At 35.9% G+C, this 27,805-nt stretch overlaps 1 protein-coding gene across 8 annotated transcripts in view; it reads right to left on the reverse strand.

Moving 5' to 3' along the window:
• The window catches only part of SCAPER (S-phase cyclin A associated protein in the ER), a 171,727-nt gene that overhangs the window by 71,980 nt on the left and 71,942 nt on the right, over window positions 1-27,805 (reverse strand). For 7 of the 8 annotated variants that reach the window (XM_075045590.1, XM_075045592.1, XM_075045595.1 and 4 more), the window contains 3 exons: window positions 20,112-20,248; window positions 15,234-15,299; window positions 5,671-5,797 (listed from right to left, as the gene is read on the reverse strand). In XM_075045590.1, coding sequence (XP_074901691.1) covers window positions 5,671-5,797; window positions 15,234-15,299; window positions 20,112-20,248 — 330 coding nt within the window. The remainder of the gene's footprint in view (window positions 1-5,670; window positions 5,798-15,233; window positions 15,300-20,111; window positions 20,249-27,805) is intronic. The other variant, XM_075045591.1, reaches the window with a different exon arrangement.

Genomic DNA, 27,805 nt, shown 5'->3' on the forward strand with positions numbered 1-27,805 from the left:
TTGTCTGTATATACATGTCATATATATATTTATATACACATACACACACAGATATATACACACACAGGGCAATTTTAAATCTCTAGAGACTTCTGAAGAAATTTATCATGAACAGGACAAAAGTTTACACATGTTCCATTTTACATGGCATTTGTTACATACCTCAGATCTTGGGCAGTTTTTAATTTGTTTCGAATTCTGATGATTCAGAGTTTGTGTTATCAGAGAAAAAAAAGAAAAATCAGGCATAGATAGCCATGCAATTCAGTGTGCCTTCCAAAAACTGGCCTATTAATCTTCACACTGGCTATGGTCACCATAGCCAATGGGCCTGACAGTTTAGAGAATAAAACATAAATACCAGGCCTGACTGTGTTAAAGCCAACTATTTCTGACAGTCTTTACAATGGGATAAACACTGTCTGTCTAAAGTCCCCATGTATTTGAAAGCTACAACAAACACTTTACTGAAATGTAAATAGCTGACATTACAACTGCTGAAGCAGGACGCTGAAAAATCTATCTAAAAATCACAAAACCAAAACCATTGCCTGACACAAAACAAACCATTAATGGCCACTGAGAGAGCACATTTTAGAGGTCATAAGCATTGAGATCCTTTTTTTAAAAAAGTATTAAAATACTGCAATCAATTAATAGCTCGGATTCACACATTTTTCAGTTACAAAATTACACCTAAGGAAGAATATTTTTTCCCCTGAAATCTGTTTACAGTAAGGATACTATTCTGAATTAGTAATAAAAATAAATATCTTGAAACTTAGCCTTATAAAAAGCAGCTACTTTTAGATTTGTATGAGGTAAGCTGGTAAGCAACTACAAGCGTCATGGCCCAATTTATTAAAAGCCTCCTCTTCTATTCTTCTGGTTCCATTTTACTTCCACACTTTAACTACTTAATTTGCACTCACTATTATTTACTGAGATTTTTACAGCACCTAGAGAGTCTGAAGGAGATTAGGGACACAGCTATCTTCAAAACTGTACAAAATCATAGTAAGTGTTACGAACATCAGAACCAGTGAACTCTTGTTTGTTAGTGCTTTGTGCCTTGTGATGGACATGTGAGCTTCAGCTGTAATATTTGCTTAGGCTGGCACATTTATAAAACCTCTATCCTTCCCCTGTGGCTGCAGCCCTCTCCTCAGGAGCACATCTGTAAGATCTTCTGTCAAATCACTTAGTTAAAGGAATCTTATACGTTGTGTTGTGATGAAGAACTTTTTCAAACTAGTGGTCTGATAAGAAACATCATATAAAAATAATGCCAGTTAAGTAGATTACCTGCTGCATTTAGATTCCAAAAATCATGAGGTTCCCTCATGATCATACTGAGCCTCTATGTCATACTCCCAGTCAGAAGAATGGGAGACACATTAAGAGCTTGTCTAGATGTCACATGTAAGTCTTGTACAAATTTAACTGAAGTGATTTAACTGCAGTGTTTTAGCTGCAGCTGAGGCAGGTGAAAAGGCTACTGCCCTCAGCTGCGTGTCACCGTCCTCCTTATTGAAGGTAGCATCCTGTCACATTCCTCAGAATAACGGTGTCTGTCATCTCTGTCTAGCCCAGACCTAGCAAAAATCACCCAGAATACTTTAAACATTTAGAAGTAGGACTTTTAAAACCTGGACCCCCCAAAAAACCCTAAAAACAAATTTAAGGAAGAACTTTAGGGAAGTGATGTTCTGTCAGCAAGTCTAGGGATGACCATATGAGAGGCAGTAACCTCTGACCCAGGTCAGGTTCACAGCCTTAGAAACACATGTACTTCAGTCAGCATAATCTCTGAAGTCTATATGCAGTAGACAACGGTCTTGTTTTTTTTTAATCGGTAAACCTCACCTCTATACATTGAGGGAAATACATGATATAAGCATAAGCAACTTAAAACTGTATCTGTAGTCACACTAATAGGATATACAGCTTTAAATATACTGGTTTCTGAAAGTGTTCCCTATACAGGACATTTCTGTATAAGTGCTCAAGTCAAACTTGAGCAGTCAGTCCAGGATTCCTTGCACATCTGAAACATACTGCTGCCCTTGGTAATGGATGTGTAAAATTAGGCCCATCAAAGAATGAACATGTATAAAATCAAAAGAACTGTGGCAGAAAAACTGCTTTCGCCCTGCAGTTTTAAACATCAGCTCTGCTTTCTTTGAGAGGGGACACGAGTTTTAGCATCAAAAGCCCATTCACAGGAGATCTTCGTCTGAGTGTTATCAGATCTTACTAAGAGCTTGAAGAGTCCCATATGACAATCTGTCAACATCAGGCCAGGGCTTTTTGGTAATGTTTGCATGCATTTTGCTGTTGTGTGTGTTTGTTTTTTTAATACACTTTAAAACAAAGTGGAGATGAAAGTGAATACAACTTCCTTCCAGGATTTCTGCCAGAAAGGATGGCAGACTATGCACAAAACCCAAGGACTACCTTCCAATAATCTAGAGCACACCCAAACCAGCACCCTGGCAGTACATGTTGTAGATACACCTTGGGGACAGCACACCAGGTGTATACAACACCATCTGGATTTGTGCCTCCTGCTTGACATTACTAGCAGAAGCAAGGACACATGACCTGAGGCATACAAATCTACTTAGAACCGGAATGACATTGTGGTTCATGACTTTATAGCACCTTTTATGTTTATTTAATTAAAATACATGTGACCCACCGGCTGTAAGCATTAATGGCCATACTCCTTGTCAGATCCTCAAAACCTACACTTCAACTTGCTTATTTACAAATACTTTTCTGGCATAGGGTGCAATACTTCTAGCGATTGTAGAGCTTCATCCAAGTAAGCCAATGTTAACCTATCAAGAACTGTCTGGAGATCTAACCACCACTTGAAGAAAAGCAAAGCAACTCCTGTTTAATTTATTAGCACTCAAATCATGCGCTGGATTCAAAGTGAAAGTTGTAGATTTTGCTGTGTTGCATGTGGAACAGGCAGCAGCCTATGAATTCTGTATTAATGAGAAGCAGGTAATGTGCTACAATAAGCAGACAGGACTCCAAAACATGCAGTGGTTAAGATGTATCTTTGCCTGAGAGACAGATTTCTCAAATTTGAGTAGCTAGAGGATATGCCAATATAAAAACCTTTTAGTTTACATTAAACAAACTCTTCTTGCTGTACTGGTGAAATCACTTGGCCCCAAGTGCAGAATCCGTTTATGGCCAGCAGACCAGGAAGGCATGCAAAACAAAAGAGAGTATGACTACAATAATCATGCAGGCATGCCTCATCCTAGAATGTTCTCACATCTTAAAAGCAGCTCAGAAGTGAGAAAAAGCCTTATTCATCACTATGAAACATAACAGATGAAGACTAAGTCCAAAAAGGAATTGTTAGTCTGATTCCATTCTACCTGAAGGCAAAACCCAGTGAGACAGGGCTGCCAATCTTTCATACGTGGCTTTTTTTGTGATTCAATTTTGCATAAATAATACAATCCTGCTCTTTAATGCTGTTTTAGTACAGTCACAGAGTTTCTGATGAGCTGAACAACCCTTCTGTTGAGAAATTTAATTGTATTTATTTTTCTTATTTACTGTTACCAACAGCAGCTCCGCATTTTATTTCATTGTTTGCAAAACAAATCTTTATTTCCCTGGTGAGACTGTATAAATACATTTTTCATTCAGTGTAAACTATTAACAAAAGAAAAATCCAATGTTTCACAGTATGACTGAAAAGAGGTTTTTTTGGATCATGAGGTTTTTATTTTATGATTTTATTTTGTAATACTTTTGCATGACTACTACTGAGCCTGAAGAATTTCTAGTAAGTGGCAAGGATCTATTGTAGTGAACTCTGTCCTCCCTCAGGGCAATTCTTTATTCAACCCAGGCCATTAGCAAGGGTAAATCAATGTTATCAGCTCACACACACTGACAGCTTGTGTGGTTCCCACTCCCTCATTCCTCCCCCCACATTATGGTATATTTTTATGCTCTCCAGGGAAATTCAATTAACAGTGTCAGTCTCCTCCTCTTAGTCGATGACTGACACCATCAAGATTCTTTTCACCGCCCATTGACATGCAAGATGTGTCTGCTGATTTCTTGACTCGCAAGTTAACAAGAGAATTACTATCCACTTCTATAAATGACTATGTATGATCTGTGCCATAAACACAGTGACAGCTATTGAAATCAATCTTTCTTGACCTTATTGATTAGGACACTTGGATATAGTAATACTTCTCCAGTGGTAGTGTTTTGGGGGTAAAACCCCAAATCAACAACAAAATAATGCATGTCTATTAATACTATCAAATTTATCTTTTCATTTCCCCCTGCAGACTCAACAAGCAGAAAATGTTGCGAACAATTAATGATTAACATTTAGCTGCAATTCACGTCTCATTTAAAAAAAAAAAAAACAAACTCAGAAAACATGAGGGTGGATACACCACCACTTTCCAAAACCAGTTTCCAATAATTATTTAGATAAATTTCAAAATAGATACATCTTTTTATAGTCTTCATGCAACATGATTTCTGTATTTTGAAATAAATAGCAAATTATTTTTTCAATAATTAATGCAAACACTGCAAAATTTGAAAATGTCACAACTCTTTCAAAAACACTATTAAACTTGGTCAGCAGCTCAAAGTAACTATGAGAATACACATCAGAACCTTATGCATCCCAGGCAGCTTTTGGTATTTAAAAACATACGCTCTCAGCAATTGTGTTCCACATTGACTAAGCCGTGAAAAGCATCAAGCAGAGCTCTCATCTTTACAGACACCAACTCTGAACCACAATTATGCAACCCTCCTCAGATTTCATTAATTTGATTTCTCTCAGAACTAATTTTCATGATTTCTTGATATGAAAGACAAGTATTTTCTAATGGTTAGAGAGAACAGAACACAGTGTTCCAGCTGAAAACTCAAACACCGTGGTCCTAATAGAGCAAAAATAATGCATTACAAGACACAAAGCACTGTGGCAGCAGACTGGATATGATGCAACAGTAAGAAAGATGCAAATGCTATGCTATAAATTAAAAAAATCCAACATTTACCATAAACCAAAACATGCTCTAGAAACATAGCACTTCGAAAAAATTCAAAACATAGAAATATCCCGTATTTATGCACATTATACCTTTCTCCTCCACCAAAGACCCACTGGCTTTGTTGTACTCTAGGAAAACGCAACAGATTTGTGCTCCTTCAAAACTCAGCCATAACACCACGATCTGGTGGCTGTGACAGCAAAGCTGGCTCCAATTCTTTCCTGTTCTCTGCTAATTGTTTTGGCCCCTTATTGTAAAAGTTGTTTGTAGGTATGCACTATAAACTAGGTGACTGAAATGGCCCAGGTTAAAAACAATCCCAAGGAAAATACAGTGCAAGTACAGCTTGTCATTATCCAGATGATCTAATATCAGTCAAGCGTGTTTTCAGCACTTCTGCAAAACTGCCTATATAAAACCTGATGTCTAAATAAAAGCATCCACTGCTGCAACCACCACAGGAAAGTGTAATAGCAGACACTGCTTGTTACACAGAAGTCACGTATTCATCGACACGTTTGAAACATTCCCAAATCCAAACTAATGACATTTGAGGGCAACACAGTTTATAGGTTAATCATAAGTTTCATAGGAACAGTCACAATACCTCTTTTTCCAGAATACGAGAGATCTCTCCCAAAGTCCTGTCCAGAGCAGAAACCTTGTTGTTCCCCAGCAAACAGCTATCCTGCATTTGGAGGTGCTTTAAAAGGTCTTTTGCTAATCGCTGTAACCTTCAACATTAAACAGAAAACAAAGAGCAGTTAAAGCAAAAACTCTCCTGATCACGTAAACTTCCATCTTTGTAATGAAAGTCTGCTAACTGAATTTCAATAAAGCAATCACGAAAATCTGTGTAAAAGTATTATCATCATCTATACTGAACAGCGTGTAAAATATGCAATACAGCAAGGAGATATAGTCAGCTTAGAGTGTCTATGACATTTCACAATCTACTTTTTCAGGGAAATGGCATAGAAATAGTGCGAACAGTACAGCCCTAAAGGTACTTCTTTATTAGCTACATGTTTGTTTCTGTTGTTAAATAGTGTCAATTTCCCTATTCTCCCTCCACAATTTATCCTGCTAGTTTTTGCAATCTTCATTTTCAACATAGTTTCATCCTACTTTTCTTCCAACATTCAATCCTTTCTGCCCACTTAGCCAAGTAGTTCACTCTTGAGACGAGTAACGGAAACAGAACAGCAGACTACTTGTCTAATTTCTTATAGGCATCATAAAAGAAATAGCTCTTTAGGTTTATTTGAATAAGTGAAAAGTAGTGACTTTGCAGACTACCTCAGGAAGGGCATTTTATTAATGAGGGTCAGTAATGAAGCCAAAATGTAGCACTGGGAGAGATGTAGACACACATGGATTAGGATTCATTTCCATTTTACACATCTACATCTGGGCCATTCACCTGTGCTCTCCTGCTAGGCAGCGAGGAGAAATATGCAGTTCCAAGACACCATTCATCTCATCCTAAGGTCTAAAACAAAGCAGTCAAAACACACTCATGGTTTATCCTTCTTTGCCTTGAATGGGAAGTCAGCAATTAGCTCAGATGTTGACTTCTACATCTGTAGACGCATTAAGGCAGATGATACAAATGCTAAACAGAGTCCCTTAACTGGAGACTGACGAAGTAGGGAGGAAGTATCATTCAGTACTTGCTAGGTATTTGTCAACCGTTGCCTTAATATCTGCTACTGGCTGCTCTTAATGACAGGCTCAGCTTTTGGTGAACCTTTGGTTTGATCTACTGAGCAATTTGTACCAGAAGTGGGACAAAGCTGGTAATTGAGCAGGATGCATGGGAGAAATACTGTTGCAACTAGTAACAAACCTAGCTCTACAGGAAGGAAAAGAGAGGGGAAGGGTATCAATGCTTATCATAAAATCGCAGATCATCAGTGTAAAAGGGACAGAAAGCATTCACAAAGTGACCACAGAGTAATGGCAAAGAGAAAATTACATTAACTAGTCTCCGAGAGATGAGAAATGAAATGGAATGGCTGGGGAACGTACCACAGTAGTCACATGTATTAAAAAAAAAAAAAAAAAATCAGAACATTTATTTGGGGCAAGAATAAAGAGTTTCCACTTAATCAATAGGAAACAGGTATTCTGTAACTTTTCTTTTAAAAAAATTAAGAGCTTTGTTAAAAACTTTCAAGAGACTCTGAAAATACACATATTTTTTGAAGTACAAATAAAAACAACCTGCAGAATTTTGAGTCTTGGACTTCTTATCATCTGGTCAGCTGAATACACTAATATTCAGCCAAGATTTTTCTATCACAAGAAAAATAAAGGGAGTTTATGTCCCGATGAGATTTTCTGCACTGCTATTTCCTCTGTGGAAAATGAGGTTGGAGGAAACTTCAGTCTAACTCAGTAAGCCATGAGCTAAAACGGGAAAAAAAATTAAAAGCCAAAACACAAATAACTGCAGAAATTGGACAGTAAATCAGATGACCACTAACTGCTGAGCATAAGGAGTGGATTGCAGCACCAGTAAAAAGTTGAATTGCTGCAGTCCAGAAAGATGATCTAAAAGCAGAGTATTTCAGGTATTCTCATAGAATGTGATGTAGAATGGCTGTTGACTTGGCAATATCCTAGCACTTTAAGCAAAAATAAAATAGAGCATTTTCTCCCTCTGAAACATCTACCCAAATTCCATGATTAAAGCATATATAAAGCACTGAAGAAAACCACCACACTATATTGTAACTTCATGACAGAAGAGAGGAAGACGGGTTTCCATTTGCTTCATTTAACATCAGAGGAATGGAATTCAACCAGGATTAACCACAGAAGCTAAAGAAAAGGACTTTCCTAATCTACATCAGGCATCAGCATACAAAATGTGTAAGGTTTATCAAAACACTACTCACAAGGACTCAAATAGAAAATAATCATATTACATTGTTATTTTTGTTGACAAATTCCCTTTCTTTATCTTCAGTCTACCAAGATGCTATGTAAGTTAAACATCACACTGAGTTTCTGTCAGTAAAAAAAAAAAAAAAAAAAAAAAGCGCTGTACAATCCATTAAATCTCAAGGAAAGTCTTCCAACTTTCCATTTCTTCTAAAAGTCCTTCTGGACAGTTTTAGCAAAATTCCAACCTTCTAAGTGTGTGTTCAGCACCATACAGTAAGAAACATGAAGAATAAATTTTTGGTTCTGCCACATTAAAGAGTTACCTCTTACATCCTCATATCCTACTGTATGTTGGTCTTCTGCCAAAAACAGGTAACGTATGCTATGTGATCACATGGGTAAGAGAAAGGAAATAAACCCTCCTCCCACCAAGTCAACCTCAGAAAAATTATTTTAATTTAATATCCTTTATACTGACTTCTTGGCAGGATCAGAGAAATAAGAATAATTTTAGGACTGTTTCAAAGGACTAGAAATCTATGCAAGATGACTTGTACTTGGATATACAATTTATCATTACTATGAATAGATTTGGAAAGGGAGACCTCTTTGTACATATTGTACTCCTTGTGCACTCTTTATATGCACTGTAGATTAACAGAGCATGGTATCAACACCTGATCCAGTGACTACGTGGAAATACAGCTGAGTCCAAATCAAAAAATTTCAAGACAATTATTTAATCTTCCTTCTGTCCCCCAATTTGCATTCCTCCAATGCTTCCTATTCTGTACAGGGAATGATAAATAACTGAAAATTTACTGGGCTAAATAAAAGGGAAAGTTAAAGTTAATGTCTTTTTATCTAAAGTTATTTACATCTCACTAATTAAGATTTTAGTATTGCCCACAAACAGATAATTCAGAATGCCGAAGAGATATCAGAAAGGACATAAGGCACTGATTGGTCTTGGAATGTTACCATAATGTAAACTTTAATAAATAGTATTTTCAGCAAATACAAATACTTTATCTGATCTTTTTGCACTGCAAATGGGAAAATGAGGGATATTGATATTAAAGGTTTATATAGCAAATATATAAACAAAATTAAAAGTATTGTATGAATTAAGGGTTTCTTTTTAGTGTGGGCTAAATATTTTTAGCACATTTAATATATTTGGTAAGTTAAAGGAAAAAGATCTCGGTTAATATTTATAGGCCACCTTTCATCTCTAGAAAAAAAGCCTTGAAATAGCAACATCAATGTGTTTCAGCACTTCCACATTTAAATCCATCATTTCTTGGCTGTACACTGAATGTATGCAAGGAAGGATTAGCACGACTCGGCAGAGCACTGGATTCTGCGCAGTTCCTGTATGGAAGGAGTGGTTACTCCTCCCATACATTCCCGCCGAGGGCGGCCAGATGCCAGCCGGACACACAGCCCCAATTCTTCCCAATGCAGCCTGTGCCTGGAGAGAACTGAGAAAGTCTGTGACAGTTCCTGCCCAGCCCAAAACAGAGTTATGCTGTATCCTCTTAAAGCAACGTACAGCCCCTGCACTATTCTGTACCACCTGCAGTTTGACCCCCTGCAGTAAAATTATTATACACGGTGGCACATGTGGCACACTCCGATCGCTCTAGGTACGCAATGGAAAACACCATTCTACATCTTGACATAGTCCCAAATACTGCTAGACAGTTTCACACACCTTCTGTAGTTTTTGAAATGGAAGCTATCTGAAGAACGATGAAAAATTCCTATGAAGATCATTCTCTGAATTTATTTATTTGAATTCCTATAAATGCTCTAACAGTTCTCTGAAGATGAAATCTACCATCCATCCAATCATAAAGCAGGTATTTATCTTTTTTTAAAGTTTAACTGAATTTTATTTTATTTACACTTCGGCTCTTCTATAGTTCACACAGCTGTTTGGAAAATAAATTTTGCACAAATACTTCCAGCTTCAGAGATTATCGGATTTTTTTTACCAGTAATCAGTACTTTGGTATAGTATCTTATAACTGGCCTAACTGGACCCTAGCCTATTACACGAAGAAAACCTACAAGGTAAGTTTATCTTGTGAATGCACTGATATACCATAATGAAAATAAGAAACAACTGTATTGTTAAAGGCATTTAGCTTTGGGCCTCTGCAAGAACAAACTTCACACTATGTTCCCATTTTTTCTCCAGCAGACTCTTACAGGAAATAATTTTTCATTTCCTAACTCTCCTCTTTTTGTGCTGCAGTCCTTTTTCAGGAAAATAGTGGTTCCCATTTCCATACTATTTGAAGTGTCCCTTTACATAGTTTAAAAAAAAAGGGTAAGTAAAAAAAAAAAAAAGTTAAAAACCCCAATTCCTTCTGGCATGAGGAAAGACTGGCTAAAGTATTAGATTAGGGGGCTAAATTTTTTTCCCTGCAATCCTGCTAACTCCCTTTAGGCATGTGACAATCTTTTATTACCTTAGTTTCCCTGCTTGTATTAAAGGATCACAATTACACTGTACTACCTGCAGATTGCCTCAACACTGAAATATACAGCCTTTGGATTAGAAGATACTAAATAGATGTAAATAACACACTAACACTGTAAAAGCATTTTCCTTCCCTTTTACCAATGTGCTCTGATGGACACCTGAGAATGCTGCAAACAGAAAGAGCCATCACCAACACATCTTTTGACAGGTTAACTTAACAGACTAGACACTAAATAATTACATTCAGATCAGTTCCCAGAGAATATGAATTAATACTACAAATCCATCAAGAGTCCATCAGCATTTATAAAATTATTTAAGTGCCACCAGTGACCAAACAGTTAATGCATAGTAGAGAGAGAGGTCAGGAGCAACTGACTGGGTGCTCCCAGGTGAGAATATCCATAGTCCTTTTCCTTGAAAGTCCCTCTTGCCACATTAAATAGTTCAGAGAGCAAAATACCTACTAAATAAGGCAGTATTTGGAATTATCCCCTCCATCCCTCATTAAGGGACACAACTTTTTTAATAGAGCCTAAAAAGAAAAAAAAAATAAAAAATCTGTTCCAGACATCTTCTAAAATGCTTGTTTCTAAAAAAGAACTACTTACTAGTGTTTACAATCTCACTAAGGAATCAGATTCAGTACTCAAACTGAAAAAGGTATACATACCATGTCTATCAAAGCAGGATAAACTCTGTCTGCTTATTGATATTAGTGTGTTACCAATGTGAAGCTTCAAAAGCACTTGGATCAGTGCTTCCTTAGGGTAAAACATTTTATAAATCTGCAAACCTTAAACTAATAAGAACTACTGAAAAAGTCTATCAGCTGCAGCAGGAAATCAGTGGACTTATAATATTATAAGGTGGCTTAATCTTAAAGGTGATCTAAAAAGGCTTTTTACCTGCCAAAGACTAATTCTGGGTTCTGTCTTTCTTCTACAACAACTGACAACATGACTAAGAACTAAAATCAGATAAGAAATTGCATTCCATAAATGGTTTTAGTTGTCTGCAAAGACACAATCAATTTGGGGGGCGAGAAGTGAGTAAAGAAATGTGGTATAAGCAAGGAAGCATAAAAGAAAGTTATATTTAATCATTTCATTCTAAAACACATTTGGTTCGGTTAAGCAAATAAACACACCTACCAATTGTGTCACATTTTAAATGGAATTTAAAAAGAAAACTTTCTCATTTTTAAATTCCACAGCCCACTAAGTTAAAAAGTATTTTCTGTTCATTAGTATACTTCCACTCCAATTTGAACACATCAAACCTTCCTCTGAGATAAACAAAAAGTACTGGCATTTGTTTTGACACAAAGAACACATTTAGCACACTCAGTTTTTACCCCCTTCATTCTGTGATATGACTTTTCTCAACAAATCTCCTGAAAGCTGTTAAGACTCCTAGTGTTGGCAAGAGTTTGCTCTCCCCCAGCCAGGTACAGTAGCAGTTAATATTAGCTCATAGTACAGTACACTGTGTTCTGGCTAAAAAGTCAATAGTCCAACTATTTTCATAGCTTGTTAATATAATAATGTTTCAGTGGAGACCTACTACTGTTTGTTTCTTTCAGCCGATTCTTCTTCCTACTGTTCTTGATTAAGTAGGATCCTATACTTAGTTCTGTTAAAAAAGGTGTTTTCCTATTAATTTTTCCTATAGTAAGAGTATGTTTCTCTATGTAAACAGATATGGTTTGGGCTAAAACTCTTGCCTTATGAAATTTCTTGCCCTCTCATCACTTCCCTTGCAGAAAGGGATAAAACTACCCTTCCCTATCCTTCTTCCATTTTGTATTATGTATTGTGTAAAGTAAACAAATTTTAATAGAAATAAATGGGCTTCAGGTTGACTCACAGACAGCCTTCTCCTTAAAAAGTCAGTTCAGACTTGAGCTCCCATTGTTACCCCCTTGATTTCAAAGAAGCTCGCAAACATTTGAACCCTCATGGTAGGTAAAAATTGTGTAATTTTGGAAATGACAATACCTATGATGCCTGAAAGAGTTTTAAAAATTTAGATGTAAGCATCTGCCAGATCACTAGGTTTCTACATGAAGACTGCAAAAGAAAACTCCCAGAAGATCTGCGATGAAAGTGAGCTACACAGCGGCCATCACACTAGTTCACATCTAAAAGGGCACAGCCCTAACAGAGGCAATAAAGGAGGAAAATATGAAAGCAGTTGGAACAGAAAATTCTGCCTGAAAGCACACTAGCATTTCAGTAAGTAGAGAGAAATGGAAACTGTAAATTCAGGATCAGTCAAGAGATTATTAAAAAAAAAAAAATAAAAAATCTGAGTTTCTGTTGCACTGCAGTTGAGACGCAACTGACCAAAGTACATCACTGATAATCAGAAGTCAGAAAGAAACTAAAGTGGAAGGACTACAGCTTATCAGTATTTTCAGTCACTCGAACGCATGCATTTCTACGTTCTGACAATGAGACCCTGATTTTTTATTTTCTGATAGCAAAGAAAAGCAAAGCACAGAAGCTACAAATCTGGAAGTCTTGATCTGCCATGAAATTAATCTTGAAAATTGAAGTGCTGATTATTAAGAAATGAAGCCAACAGAACCTTCTTCCCCAATGAGTTTATGCAGGTGTGCCATCTGGTGGAGATGTTTCATTTCCTTATGTCAAACCTCAGCGATGGATTTTTATAATTTTAAAATACACATCACGATTCAGCAGCAGGTTTTCAAACTATTGAAAAGACTATGTAAAAGATACTGCATACAGGCTAGTTGTATATACAACCAAGGAAGCCTAACAGCAAGGATCTGAACATCTTAATCAACAGTAACTTCTAAAAAATGCTACCTTCAAGTGTAACAGCAATTTATGAGTGATGGAAGCAACCACAAAACATACAGGATCTGGTACAGGTTATTACCTCAGTCTGAAGTCAAATATCCCCAATCTGGAAAGTCGTCGTAATTTTAGGATGAAGGTTTTTGAATCCAACTGTTGAGACACCACAGCCTCGTGACTAACCTGCTACAGACTTCATGAGCACAACTCTAAGAAAGGCATACCATCTGCCCACTATCCTGTTTAACAGCAAACTGTAAATGGATGTCTCAGAACAGGGCAAGCATGCATAATCCTCTTCACTAATCTGTTTCTTTCCTCATTTTCAGCTTAGGAGTTTCTTGGGCTGGATGTAGTTTGCTAGAACTGCAGTAATGCAGGTAAACTGTTAGCATCTGTGTGGGTTTTGCCAATGAGTGCCATACATTGAATTGCACACTACAACCATTGTCTTTGGTTTCTTTTGAAGCTGGCTCCATCTTCATTCTATGCTCCCTCATTCTGGTACCAGGAAGAACAGCAAACAATCAACATCCATTTTTTCCATGCCATTTATGACCTTACAGATCTCTGTAACATAGCCCCATTAAAAATTCTTCCTATTACCACATTTTTCTCCAGAATGAGAAGTACTAGTTTACTTAATCCCCAATACAGAAGTTATACCAGAAATTATTACTGATTTCCTTTCCTGCCTTCTCTGAACCTTTAACAATTCTACCATATAGTTTCTGAGATGAAGAACCAGAACTGCACATAGTATTCAAAAGATGTAGATGATCCAGGCATTTGTACATAATGACATTCTTTGTTCTGTTTTTGTTCCTTTCTAAATAATTTTAACAAAGGATTTCCTTTAACTGCTAAGAGTACTGAGCTGGTATTTTCTTGGAACCACCTACCACTTCTGTAAGTTCAGAGCCCACACTTTGTATGTGAAGATATAATTAAGTTCTGCCTTCCCCCTCCATTTTGTAGCACTTAATATACACTGAATTTCACCTGCCTGCCATTTTACTGCTGAGTCACTCACTCACTCTCTTCAAAATTATCATTCGGTATCAGCTCTTGTCCCTACTATCCTGAATATCTTTGCATCATCATTACCATCACCAAACTGTGTTACCTCACTGCTTGCCCTCTTTTTCCAAGTCACTTGTGAATATGTTGAACATCGTAGGACTGCAGAACTCCACTGGTAACCTCCTTGTTCTGCAAGGACTGATCATATACTCCACTTCTTTTCAATTTTTTAACTTATTTCCACTTATGCTACAGCTATATAGTTTCTTTTAAAATCTTTGGTGACAGATCTCATCAAAAGCGTTTTGGAAATCCAAATATTCTGCACCTTTTGCCAACCAGTTTCAATGGAATCTGAAAGCAAAAGCTGAGCAATTTTCAGTTTCAAACTAAGGATGAGGAATATGTCAGTGAAAATAGGTCTTGTTTTAATTGTACCATCCAACTGTTTTTCATGTGTGCCTTATCCTAGAAAATAAAAAGGTCTATTCTTTAGAAAGCTCAATGCCAGATTAAGACATCTGTGCATTAAAATATCTGTGCTTTCACTATAGGAACCTTTGTTCCTGACCAAATGGAAGCCAAACATAGCATTTTCAGTCCCAGAATTCCAGTGCTGATTTTTCATCACCAGTCTTGGAAGTAAAAAGCAGGAACCTTCTTGCTTCCAGGTAAGAAAAGGATGAGCATGTGTTCTCTTTGCTATTTCATCTTACATGGCTTAAAATATACAGTGCCTTCCAAAAAATTGCATTTGTAAGGCCTGATCTTTTGTATTAGAAACCCATCTGTAATTCAAGATGGCAATATGCCCCATATTGAGTGGGAATCTTACCACACCTGTTCCACTGGAAGTTTCAGAAGCAATTCTGCCACAGACAGGGGCGGGGGGGGGAAAGTGTATGTCTAAAATATATAAAGTTAAATGCTTACTTGGCTTTAAATGGGGAATCAGAGACAGCATTTTTTGCTTCCATCAAACTCTCATATTCCTTTGCCCTGGAGGAGAAAATATTAATTATTATTGACTATTGTCTTAAGTGTACAGTATGTAATACCAGTGAGATAATTCTAACCTTTGGGTTTTTTCTATTTCATAGTAACACACAGCATTTCCATCAATTCTGCCCTGTCATAATCCATACTGATGTGTGCTGGTTTTGGCTGGGATAGAGTTAGTTCTCTTCATAGTAGCTGGTATGGGACTATGTTTTGTATTTATGCTGGAAACAGTGTTGATAATTCAGGCATGTTTTATTTATTGCTGAGTGGTGCTTACACAGAGTCAAGGCCTTTTCTGCTTCTCATACCGCCCCACCAGTGAGTAGGCATAAGTTGGGAGGGGACACAGCTGGGACAGCTGGCCCCAACTGACCAAAGGAATATTCCATATCATATGACATCATGCTCAGCATATAAAGCTGGGGGAAGGAGGAAGGGGGGGGACATTCGGAGTTATGGCCTTTATCTTCCCAAGTAACCATTACACGTGATGGAGCCCTGCTTTCTTGGAGACGGCTGAACACATGCCTGCCAATGGGAAGTAGCGAATGAATTCCTTGTTTTGCTTTGTTTGTGAGTGTGGCTTTTGCTTTACCTATTAAACTGTCTTTATCTCAACCCATGAGTTTTCTCATTTTACCCTTCCGATTCTCCCCCCACTTCCCACTGGGGGGGAATGAGCAAGCAGCTGTATGGGGCTTAGTTGCCAGCTGGGGTTAAACCATGACATGATGCTTAACTATTGGCCATTAACAATTTATGATTAATATTACTACTTTAGAATAACATCAGTACACAAATGGTGTATTTAAGTTGACTCTCCAAATGGTAGAAGATGGTACAAGTTGTATACACAACAACTACAGTAACCTACTGCTTATTATAAAATTATGACATTCATTTAATGAAAATATTAGTAATTTAGACATGTAATACAGATCAGAAGATCACTACATCACAGAGATTATAATTAACATATAAATAATTTTTATATTTTCAGGTACAGGAGTATTTTTTGTGTAACTAATGGCTGTATTGTAACATAATGAACCTTGTTAGGCATACAGCATAGAAGTAAATACCTCCATGAATGGCTGTTTTACTGCTGGAAACAGAAACACAAACCTCTTTAGTCCCTTAAAAGTATTATTTATGCTGGCCATATGCCAAAAAGTAGGAAGAGGGAGACAACTTTTTTCCATTGCTTGTTTTGACTCCAGCCAGCCTGTGCCAACAGGTGAAAATCATGACCAACTCACCAACCAAAACAGGATTCACAGTAGTAATCCTGTAACCTTTTTTATCAACATACATACACAAAGTAAAACTAATCCAGACACTACAGTGATGCAGAAAAATTAAATTCTCAGAGAGAGCACCCTGTGATGAAGAAACATCCAGCAGGCAGTAAAAGCATTTAGCCCTTAAAAACTTGATCCATTAAAATTGCTCTTTCAATTATTATTCTGCAATGAAGATTTCACAGATGCAACATGGATCTCTAGGGACTTCAGGGAGATCCACTGTTCAAGCCTCTTGAGGTTGTGTTCTCAGATGAACAAGGGACATCATCATTCATGGCTTGGAAAATTCTTCAAAAAAACCTCTACACACACCTGAAGGAAACTTAACTGACACCTGGGACTAAATGTGTGATTAGATATGTGATCCATCTGTCTCTACCAAGCACACCCATAATAAGCCCCAGAGGAAAGTGCCAAAAGCCCCTCAGGACAGAAAAGTAGATAAAAAAAAATCTGCCTCAGGGCAACTTCCACCCATAAAAACAGTGTTTGCTATTAATTTTCAAGGTATTCTAAATATTAACTGCTATCCATTGACATTCTTGCCAACGTTACAAATGTCCAATTATTCTTTTCAAATCTAAGATTTTGACAACGGCTTCCAATGGGAAATGTGTTTCATTGCTGCACTGCAAAAAAAAGTATTTAGTAAAGATTTAATTCCTATTATTTCTCTCAGATACATATAATAAACTTTTCTTTATATCTTCTGTTCACCCAAGTGGATCAAGTTTTCCAAAGCTACTCAAGTTTTCCCTTGGCTTGCTTAATGTATACAGCTTACGCTACATGCAAATACTGTTACATTACCGCTAAATCTGATTTGTGGATCATTAATAAAGCTATTAATCACAACTGAATTTAGTGTTAAACATGAAGGTGAGATTCCTTTATTAACCTTTTGCCTTCTTTCCTGCCTCTTAGCCAGAAACAACACATTTCAGCTTTGAGTTTTGTACAGACAAGTCAGTCAAACATGAGTAATCACCTAAAATATCTGTTACTAAATGAACATGACTGGAGTGCTTTAAATACATTGCAAAACGCATCTCAACTGTATATACTTCCTAGCTTGTAACTACACCTCTATTGCTTGAGGTTACCTTTCATCAGGCTTTCTTTTGCCATGCAGGTACCGAAGTATTCTTCTGCTAGCAGCACGTACATTTTAACCTGAGATAATTTACTTAGCTAGGTATCAGTTGTTACTACAGCACCAGTTTAATGGCTTAGGGTTATAATTAATAAGACTAACAAAACTTCTCAACATATCTGATAACCTGTTGATCACAATTTGTCCCCTCATTCACCTTTGCCCTTCATTGCTTTGGTATTGTAATAGTGATTTAAGATCTATAAACTCAGGAGAGCAATGGGAATCTATTTGGATGCAGTTACTTTTTTTTTTTCCAAGTTTAAAATATCACAGCTTTCTAGAAACTGAAATGAATGTATAATTTCAAGTTTTGAGTTATAAGGAGGTTTGTTATAACTACTTCTTTTTCTAGAGAAAAGGAATAGTTGCAAATATGTACTAAAACATGGTTTGTAGATAATCTAACACCTGTGAAACTATGTGAATTATTGACATCAAATACTCTTCACCTTCAAACGATCCTCAATAAATTAACTATTAAGTACTTTAACTATATATTCCCCCTAAATCTGCAGTTATTTTAAGCAGTAAACTCCCAGCCATCTGGTGGTAGTACTGTCCAGATTGTTGGGCAGAAACTTATTAGACATTACCTAAATTATTTAATTTAGTATTTCATTTTGTAATTCAGAGGTTATTGCTTTAATTACTTTAGCCACATAAGATAATCCTCTTCCATTTTCGGAACATGGAAAACCTCCTCACCTCACCAGTAATAAGCTTACATGCAGGAACATCCAGGCAGTATTTGTCATTACTATGCCTGTTACTATTACTCAAGTGTCAATTACAGTAACTGTAGAAAACTGGCAAGACTTTCACGGCTAAAATTAATTTCCCAAATGGATTTTTTTTTCCTCATCAATTTTTTGTTTGAAATTCCATGGAACAACCTTTACTTCATATTGCTACTGGACATTTTTATTAGTAAGTCTTTTGTGTTAACATTAGACAACTCATGGTGAAATCTTCAATTTAACTCTCAGTTATCTTCAAGGACAGTATCCCATTGAAAAGTTTAGTCACCCTTTAGAACCAAAAACAAGGGTAATGAACATTAATTTCATGTCTGCGAATATAACTCCTCTTAGATTTTGAAACTTTCACTGTATTTTTCAACAGTATATCACTTTTGTAAAATGATGCCCCTTTATTACTGTTTTAATTATAATTTTTGATGATGAATATGCTGACTCACCCAGCAGTCTGACATGTAAGAATTCGAAATGTTCTGAAAAAGTTTTTCAACTATCAGTGCCAATAACAAATTATTATTAGAGCTTGTATTCCTAGGTCTGACAAATCTTTGACTAAATTCAGCAGAAGCAGCTCTTGAGAAAGAATTAAAATTGGACCCAATAACTGCATTAGATCAACAGGTAACATGAATAATTGCACCTTGAGCAATCAGAAACCTGGAAGAATACGTTATCCAGTTTCAACAGTGTGTTCCAATGTGGTATTCACATAGTGGATTTGCTCATCCAAAAAAGATAACAATCCGAAACAGTAATACATTGTAAAAGTATTGTGTTTTTGAAGCCTAATGTGCAATTATTAGCACTAATGAGTTAATGCAACATCTCATTTTTACTGTAGCTCTAAAAATCCATTCAGGTGTTTTCCCATAATTTGTAAAACTTCTTGCTTAAAAACAAGGCAGAGAAAATACGTAACCTTCCGAGAAGTATTTTTAGAGATAAATGCAAATATATGTTACAATCTTCAGTTAAGTATTAACCTTAGCTGGGGACTATTCAGCTATAAAGACTGACACTGCCAGTTCATGATATAATGATGTCCTGCATATCACACTGATTTGCAGATGTCACTTTTTAGACTAATAACAAATTGCAGGTCTGACAACTCACTTTCCATTTAAAGATATTTTTAACTTTCTTTTTGTTGTGACAGGCAACAAAAAATGATTAAATTTAGTCATGGGATTTGACACTACAGCAGGCTGACTTCTATTTGTTGATTACTATTGATTTTCTTTGATACTTCATTTAAAAATCAATAGCTAGAAAGAAAAATAGGCATGGTTTACACAAATTTAAACAAGCTATTGTATGCTAGAAGAGGCTACAGTTTTGGCAGGGCACTGGCATCCAATTATGAGAAAAGCTCTTAACAGGTGAAACCAAGGGCTCCAGATCGATACTCAGTTTTCTTTCTCAATCAGAGAAAGTGGCCATAAATTAGGCTCATCAGTATTATTTTCAAGACACTCCCAAAGCAAATAATTTAAAATTTTTTTTCAGCCTTCCACTGCACTCATATTAAAGGACAAAAGGTAAAGTTTAGAACAAAACTTAAAGAAAATAATTAAGAAGAAATTTGTACTACCTGGAGTTCATCCGTGCCTTTAGCTTTTTGGCTTTCTTTTTAGTTTTTTGTTTCTCCTCTCCATCTTTTAATGGTTCCACAGGAACAGAACTCTCAATCACAATATCCACAATGTACTTCTTTAATGACAGGTGCTCCTACAGAAAATATTGAAATAATACTTAATCTTACAGCATGTGATGGAGATTATAGATTATCCTCCCAGGAGACAACAGTGGTAAATATTTAACAAAAGGTTAAGAAAATTAAGAAAAAAATTTAAAATAAATTTTGGGAAAGAGATTATTTCACACTGGAGAGAACACATGATGGGTATTTTGTAATAAGGGAGAATAATTATTGAGAAGTAAAGGAGAATAAATGTTGTCCCTAATTTTCAAGAAACTGTTACTTAACAAATATGAACTCCAAGCTGACATCCTCTCTCTTCTCCAAGCTGCCTTTTACAGCCATATGAAACCAATACCCTGCCCTACCAATATAACTCATTATAATAAATGAACTAATTCCAGTTTATGTATTTAAGTCTTCACGAAAATCTAAACTTGTCTTAACTTTTGTTAAAATACATCGAATCTATTCACTACTTAAAATGCTACCATTTATTGATGGGAATATTACTTCTCCTCTCACATTAACAAAATTTGCACTTAAGTAAAATACTGGTAAAAACTCAGTTGCTCACAGATGAAACACTTTACGAAATAGTACAGTTTTTCTATAATGGCATGCAAAAAAAGGTAATGGGATTACAACGTGATTTTAAATAAATGCTTTTTAAAGATTTTTTTTTTAAATGTTACAGAAAATTTCCTGTTTCCTCAGAGGTACTTTCAGTGAAAGTATAGACTACTACAATACAGTTCAAGGTCTACATTTAAAATAAATATTTATCATTTAGAGATGAATAACCAAAGCTATTCCTCTAAAGCTGTTCTCAATTTTGATTGACCTATGCTATCCATGAATGGACATGTAGGTGCTTGTAACAATTCCCATGACCAACAGACTATCCAGAAACTATATACATGCACACACACCCCCCGCCAGAAAAACAGAACCAAACTCTCCCAACCCTCCCCAGCTGCCAAACTGTTGACTAGCTTGTTTTTCCCGAGTTCCTCAAGTTAGAAATTTACTCAAAGTACTCTATGCAGCAAGTTAGATTTCAACAACCAAGGATTTCTACCCGCATGTCCCTTCTAAACTTACTTTTCAATTTAAATGTGCATTACTGAATTTAACCTCTTCTGAACTATCAATGTACTTCAGACCCTTGTCAGTGCAAGAAACTTAAGTTTAATCAACACAATTTTAAAAGCGACCCACTTAAACCACTACAATGCCCACAATTAGTCTACTTTGGTTAAAAAATGTGTAACCTGATGTTCTGCATGATACTGCAACGTCCTTCTACAACAATAAAAGACGAACAGACACATTCACACTATCGAAATCTCTCACACAAATACCTCAGTGCAACAAGTGGACACCGTATGTCCATACTGCGTTATGACTGCTTGTACTACTGGGCTACAGCAGCCAATTGTTCATTTTTACAAATAACAACAAACAACCAGTTCAATGCCATTTATTAGAATATATTTACCCCATTTTTAATATACTGAGGCTTATATTTGTATTCTTACAGAATACAGAACACATTATTAAGTATAGGTCACCATTGCTTATTAGGATAATTTATCTTTGAAAATGATTAGTGCCGCAATCAGATGTGGTTATTCCTTCCTTGGTAAGTATCCTCAAAATTCAAAGTAAAAGGTGAAGAGTTAAAAAAATTTTTAGATAGTATTTTCCAGAAAACAACCTATATTTTCTTTCACTGATTCAGGAAAATCTTATGCCTGTTGAAAACAAAATAAATCACTGTGAAATTTCCTGGAAAAAGACCATTTAGTTTTTGTAAAGCACTGCTGCATGATATAACCTAGCAATATATATTTGGTCAAAATAGTAATTGAAATTTCTATCTTAAATCATATGAATGCGAAATGAATACTGATTTAATATCAGACATAAGAAATCAAGCATAATAATCTAAGCAAATTGTAAAAGTAACACTAACTTTGCTACACCGCCTACCCTGCGTAATTCCCAGTACACCTGAACATTTTTTCCTTGATGTATTGTCCAAGTTGTTTAAACCATAGATATTGCCACAACCATATGTAACACAACTTTAACAACTTTTGTAAGTACTTCCCCCCGCCCCCCCCTTAATATTATCCATTTAATTTTAACAAGAAGCGCGTAAAAGAAAACTTCCTTAAGGTATCTCAAAAGGCTGTCCCCTTTGAGTATGATTCAGTAGTACAAGACTAGCAAAATATTCCAGTTTTTGATGAGTTAGTTCTTAACCAATCTGCAGTAGCACAGAACATAAACCACCCCAGTGCGGGTTATGACACCCCAGTTCATTTTTGTCTCCTCAGAGAGATGTATCCCTCAACACCCACTTAAAAATAGCTTTTCCCTTAAACTTGCTTTTAATAAACAGAAACCTGATCATAAGGCTGAATGAAACTTCACAGGAAACTGATGGGTTTGATTTTTTTCAGTGTTAAGAAAAGAAAGGACTTCCTCAGAACAGACTATGACATTACTCCTGCTTTGCTACCAAGTTTCAGGGTAATTAACCTATCACATTTTGTGGATGCTCAGTTATTAAAAAAAGACAAAAAATTATTTCAGTGGGATTTGATATGTACATCCCTGCTTTCTAAACTGAACTAGTACACCCTAGCAGTGTAATCTACCATTAGTTTACCTCTTTACCTCTCGTCTCATGAGTGAGATGAAGCACTAGTAATACACAAAACTAACAAGGACTGTTACTATAGTTCTGTATCTTTGTTCAACAGTGAAACTGTTTTTTTGGTTCATCAGATCTCCAAACTACTTACTATATCCTTCAAAGTGACAGCAGAGCAAAATGAAGTTAATGCTGCACTTTGAAATGGACACCACCTTACAAAAGGGGCAGAACATCTCCAGCCAGATACAGTCAGCCCGCTGCCTTCCTGCTGCATGACGGCCACTGCAAACACGGTATCACAACTTCGGCTAGGCAGAAATGAGAGAGACAAAGCCTTGTATCCCCTTAGCAGACACTCATCTCTTTTTCCTAATCTTACCTGTGGCTTAGCAGATGACTTAAAGAGAACTACAGGGTTCAACAAGTACATTCATTTATCAGCCTGTGAGGGTTAAAAAAGGTCTTGCTGTCAATAGCACACAGGATGGTTACAAACCATTTTGTTCATATGAACTCAAGCACCTTCGCGAACGATGTTTCTCAGAGTTCTCAGCTTTCACATGTGGCAGTTTGAATTAATATCAGACTTCATACATACAGCTCATTAAAGTAAGACTAGAATAGTAATACTTCGTGTCACAATCACTTTTTGAAGGTACAGATCAAAGCGTAGGATTATCACGGTAGGCAGATCTACACCATTCAGGTGTGAAACAAGTATAACTAATAGCTTGGTGTTGAATGACAACTCACATCTGAAGATAGGTGCTGCTGTATTATGCTTCAGAGCAGTGTAAAAATATTTATTCCCATGTTTTATTAAGCTCCTACCAGTTATCTCAAAAAATAAAGGTTTTTGAATCCACTGAGTTGCATTGAAGTACAGTACGTCCAATCCTTTAACTAAATTAATGAGTAATTTTACCTGCACAACCATTAGTTGGGCAGGTTAACATACCATAAAAGTAACTGCCATAAGTGTATGAAAGTGAGTGAAGCCAGTGCAGTGTTTAGAAAGCAAACTTTTGCCATCCTCTGAATGCTTTTATTTAAGCAATAAGGAAGCTATTCAATTTCAAGGGTTTTTTATTTCTAAGAAAGGTAATGCAGAATGACTGGGTAATCTAGTCACTTCCTCCTGAAAGCCTTTTACTTTTTTTAATTATTATTTTTATATAAGTAAATGCTAAATGCAGAAGGAATTTCTGAGACTAATTTACCCCCTCCATAAAGGCTTTCTGGGTTTGTTTTCATGACAATGTGAAGGAACATTACTGGCCTGATTCTGCGCTATGTTAAGGACATTCTGACACCAAACTCTCAGATATTAGTGAACCACCACATCTTTGGAGAATTTAGGCCATTATAAATGCAAAGCATTATTAAGTAAAGGCTCTTTTCTAATGCAAGCTTCTGTTACTAAGATCTGTACTCACACCTACCACAAATGTTCATTGCTGTTTCAGTTTCTACACCAGCAACATCAGTTTTAGCTGCACAATTTCTCTAAAATGTTGTTTTAAAGATTTATGTATAACTTAGTAATTTTGCTGGTTTTGTCCTAACAGATTACTTTTTATCTCAGGGTTAAAATAGAACCAGCTATGATGGTCATTACATATCAGATTTCTGCCATCATTTTTCATACTTGATAACTCACGCTCTAAGTTGCACAGCTGAGATCAACTATGTCACAAAATAAGGTATCAACTTTCATGAAGATGGCAGAATCTGTGCCACAAAAAGCAGTTAGTCTGTAATATATTGTGATGCACAGCTGCAAAATATGGAAACAAGAATTGAATGCTGATATATTTCCTCATGATCATCTGTATATATTCCTCTACATGTACTCATATGGTGATGGATCAGTGATGCATATGCATTAGAGTAGAAATACTCCTATTTCTCTCCAGTGTTATTTACATGCATTCACCAAAACTAAAGGTTATTTTTAAAAATCACAAGGTATACTGTACCTGTTTCTCAGAGGGAGACTGTCTCTAGCTGAAAAAGCTTATGAGACATAAAAGTAACCTGGTAAATATATAAAATTTGATATTTGATGGCATTCTGTATAGACACGTTGGTTATCTGATATAGCTATATAGACCTCTAATAATTTTTAAATAACACTAAAGTAATTTTTAAAACAATCAAAATAAATTTCCTGTAAAAGTTTCAATACTTCTATTTACAAGCAATGTGATAAAAACTAACATTAAATGCACATGTAAAACTGTAGCCACCACAAAGCAGACAAGATAGAAATTAGATTATTTACAAAAAATGTCTTTGTTTTTCTTCTCTCCTCCCTCCATCCTCAACTGTTCTTTTAGTCACTGAGAATCCTGAAACTTTCCAAATGCAACACGAGCCTCATCTACAAACTACATGAGGAATCAAGTTGCCTAAACCATTATAGCTAAAACTAATAAGGTCACCCATGAAGTCACATTCTTGTTGGTTATTGCCTAGTCCCATACAACTGCCTGAAACAGAAAAACTACCCAGTTCATTTTATACTTTGAAGTTGATAATTTTAGTTGACTATGTACTTATAACCAAGTTTTTCTCCATACAATGAATTACACCCCTTTTCTTATATGACACATTTATATTACAAGGATTACAGCATTACTATCAATACTCTCTGAAATAAAGTAAAACTTTCAGACTCCAGAACAAACATAATTGCAAAATTTTTCCCTCAAAAGTGTAGCAAATACTACAAAATACTGAAATGCTATACAGTTGAGTACAGTCCACTTGAGTTTGGAGGAGGAAAACCATACCATAAATGGGATTCTGAACCTTGGTAATCTCTATAAAATATAACAGCTGGAGAATAAATTTCCTAATGGACACCCTCTTCACACAATACCCATTCACAAGACCAATACTCTTGACTAGCTCTCCCCACTTAATGTCCTGATTACACCAACAACATTGACGTATCTGAGCTTGACAGATGAAACATTGGATATGTAGGTATTTATCAAACCAGAACACAATGGCAAAATTATTTTCTTACCCAATCTCTTTGACTGTGACACTTTTGGCTCTCTGTATTACATATTAGCTACTATTCATTTCACTACTCAGCAAATATTTATAGTAACATTATTAAATCGTGATGTAAAGTGTGCCAAACAGAATTCTTCCTAACTAAATTTCCTCATTCTAAAATTAGGAGTGAGCTTAACACAAATACTTATTTCCCTTTCCTCTCTTTTTAAGTAAGCGTTGCCTTTTTATAAATTCTGCTGGGGCAAGATTGCACAGGTAGGACAATATTGCAGTAAAGCATCTGTATTTGCTCAAGCTGAGAAGAAAATCACAGCCTGGCATTTGTTGCTGTAGGGCAGTCATAACTTAAGATCCTCTGTTCTCTTGTGTGCACGTTGCTCCTTGCTGGCTCTCGTGAAGCACAATATTCCTCCTAATATGTAGTGGTAACAGCCTGGGAAGGAAAGCTCTGAAAATCCTCCAGTCTGAAGCCAGTCAGTCGCTGGCAGGAGTGGCCAGGATCATCACCTAGTATATCATGTATTTTCTGCTGTTTCTATAAGCTCTGGAGGGTCCTGTGCTACCACAAAGCAGCACTGGAGTGAAATCCTACTGTCTAAGCAAAAGGCATGTAAAGGCCTGACCTTTCCAATGTATAGTCTGTTTTATACAGAGTGTGACACAGTGCTTAATTAGCTGTGTTTCCATTATGTATAAACTAACCAATTCATATAAGTGGAAAACCCTTCCGGCTATTGGACTTTCACCCAAAAAACTGAGCCAAAATGACCTTCTTGGAATCTGAAAAGTTTATAGGGTTTTTTTTCTCTATTATTTTTCATTTTCATTCCTTTCTGTATTTTTGGATTCTGGCCAGAACTGAAGCAGAAGTGCCAGAATACCGTAAGACTGGTTATTCCTATTATTTTTGTATTCTTTCCAACATTGAATCCCCAAGTTTGGAAAGAAAAGGCATTCTTATAAGTCTTCTAACCCAATTCTGCAGACCAAGGCAACTTGAAAAATAACTGACTCTAGCTATTTGTCTAAATTCGATCTTCAGAACTTCCAAACACTTGTTTTTACTTGCCCTCTCGTATCTGCATTAAAATAATAAACATGAGGAAGATTATAAAGAAATACTTGTAGTAACTTATATCACATCATAATTGCTGTTATTCATTTACCATTTTAATTAAAAAAAAAATCAACAGCAATCTGAGTATTTTGTATAAACATAAGGTACATAAGGAATATATTCTAGCAAATCAATAGGCAACTATTCTGAAGCTTACATATATCTTTTGGATTAACATCTTTACCTGTTTCAAAATAAACAGTATCCTGTAACTGCAGAAAATAATTTTAAAATGTTTTCGGTATTTATTACCAATGTCAGGAATAACGGTTTCTTACTTGTATATAATCACTTAAAGAATGTATTTGCCAAATTTTGAAGAAGTTTTTAAGGTTCAATTCTAAATCATCTTACCACAGAAGTATTTGTTCATGATTTTTACATGTTTCAACAAAATTCCTCAGTATTTTATTTTTTTCCTCATAGTCCAGGACAATATTTAATATGGAAAACAGATGCTGAAGCAGACTTAGTCAAATGCAAAACTCAATATTCAACATTATAACCAATCACAGCTTGAAACAAATGGTCATTAATGCTTAATCATAAAGACATCAAATGTTTGTGATCAAATATGATTATAATACCGCAAGTGATGATCCACTCCGAAATATAGTGAAGATTCAAAATAAGGAAGGTATTTACCTGTTACCATTAATAAGAGTTACTATAAGTGCTTCTTATGAGAAGAAACAGGTTATAAAAATAAAGTAATGGATATTCAAATATTATTTTCTCAAAATCAAGGTTTTAATTATTCACATTTCTATG

This window comes from Buteo buteo, chromosome 13 (genome assembly GCF_964188355.1).
Source record: "Buteo buteo chromosome 13, bButBut1.hap1.1, whole genome shotgun sequence".
Taxonomy (NCBI): domain Eukaryota; kingdom Metazoa; phylum Chordata; class Aves; order Accipitriformes; family Accipitridae; genus Buteo; species Buteo buteo.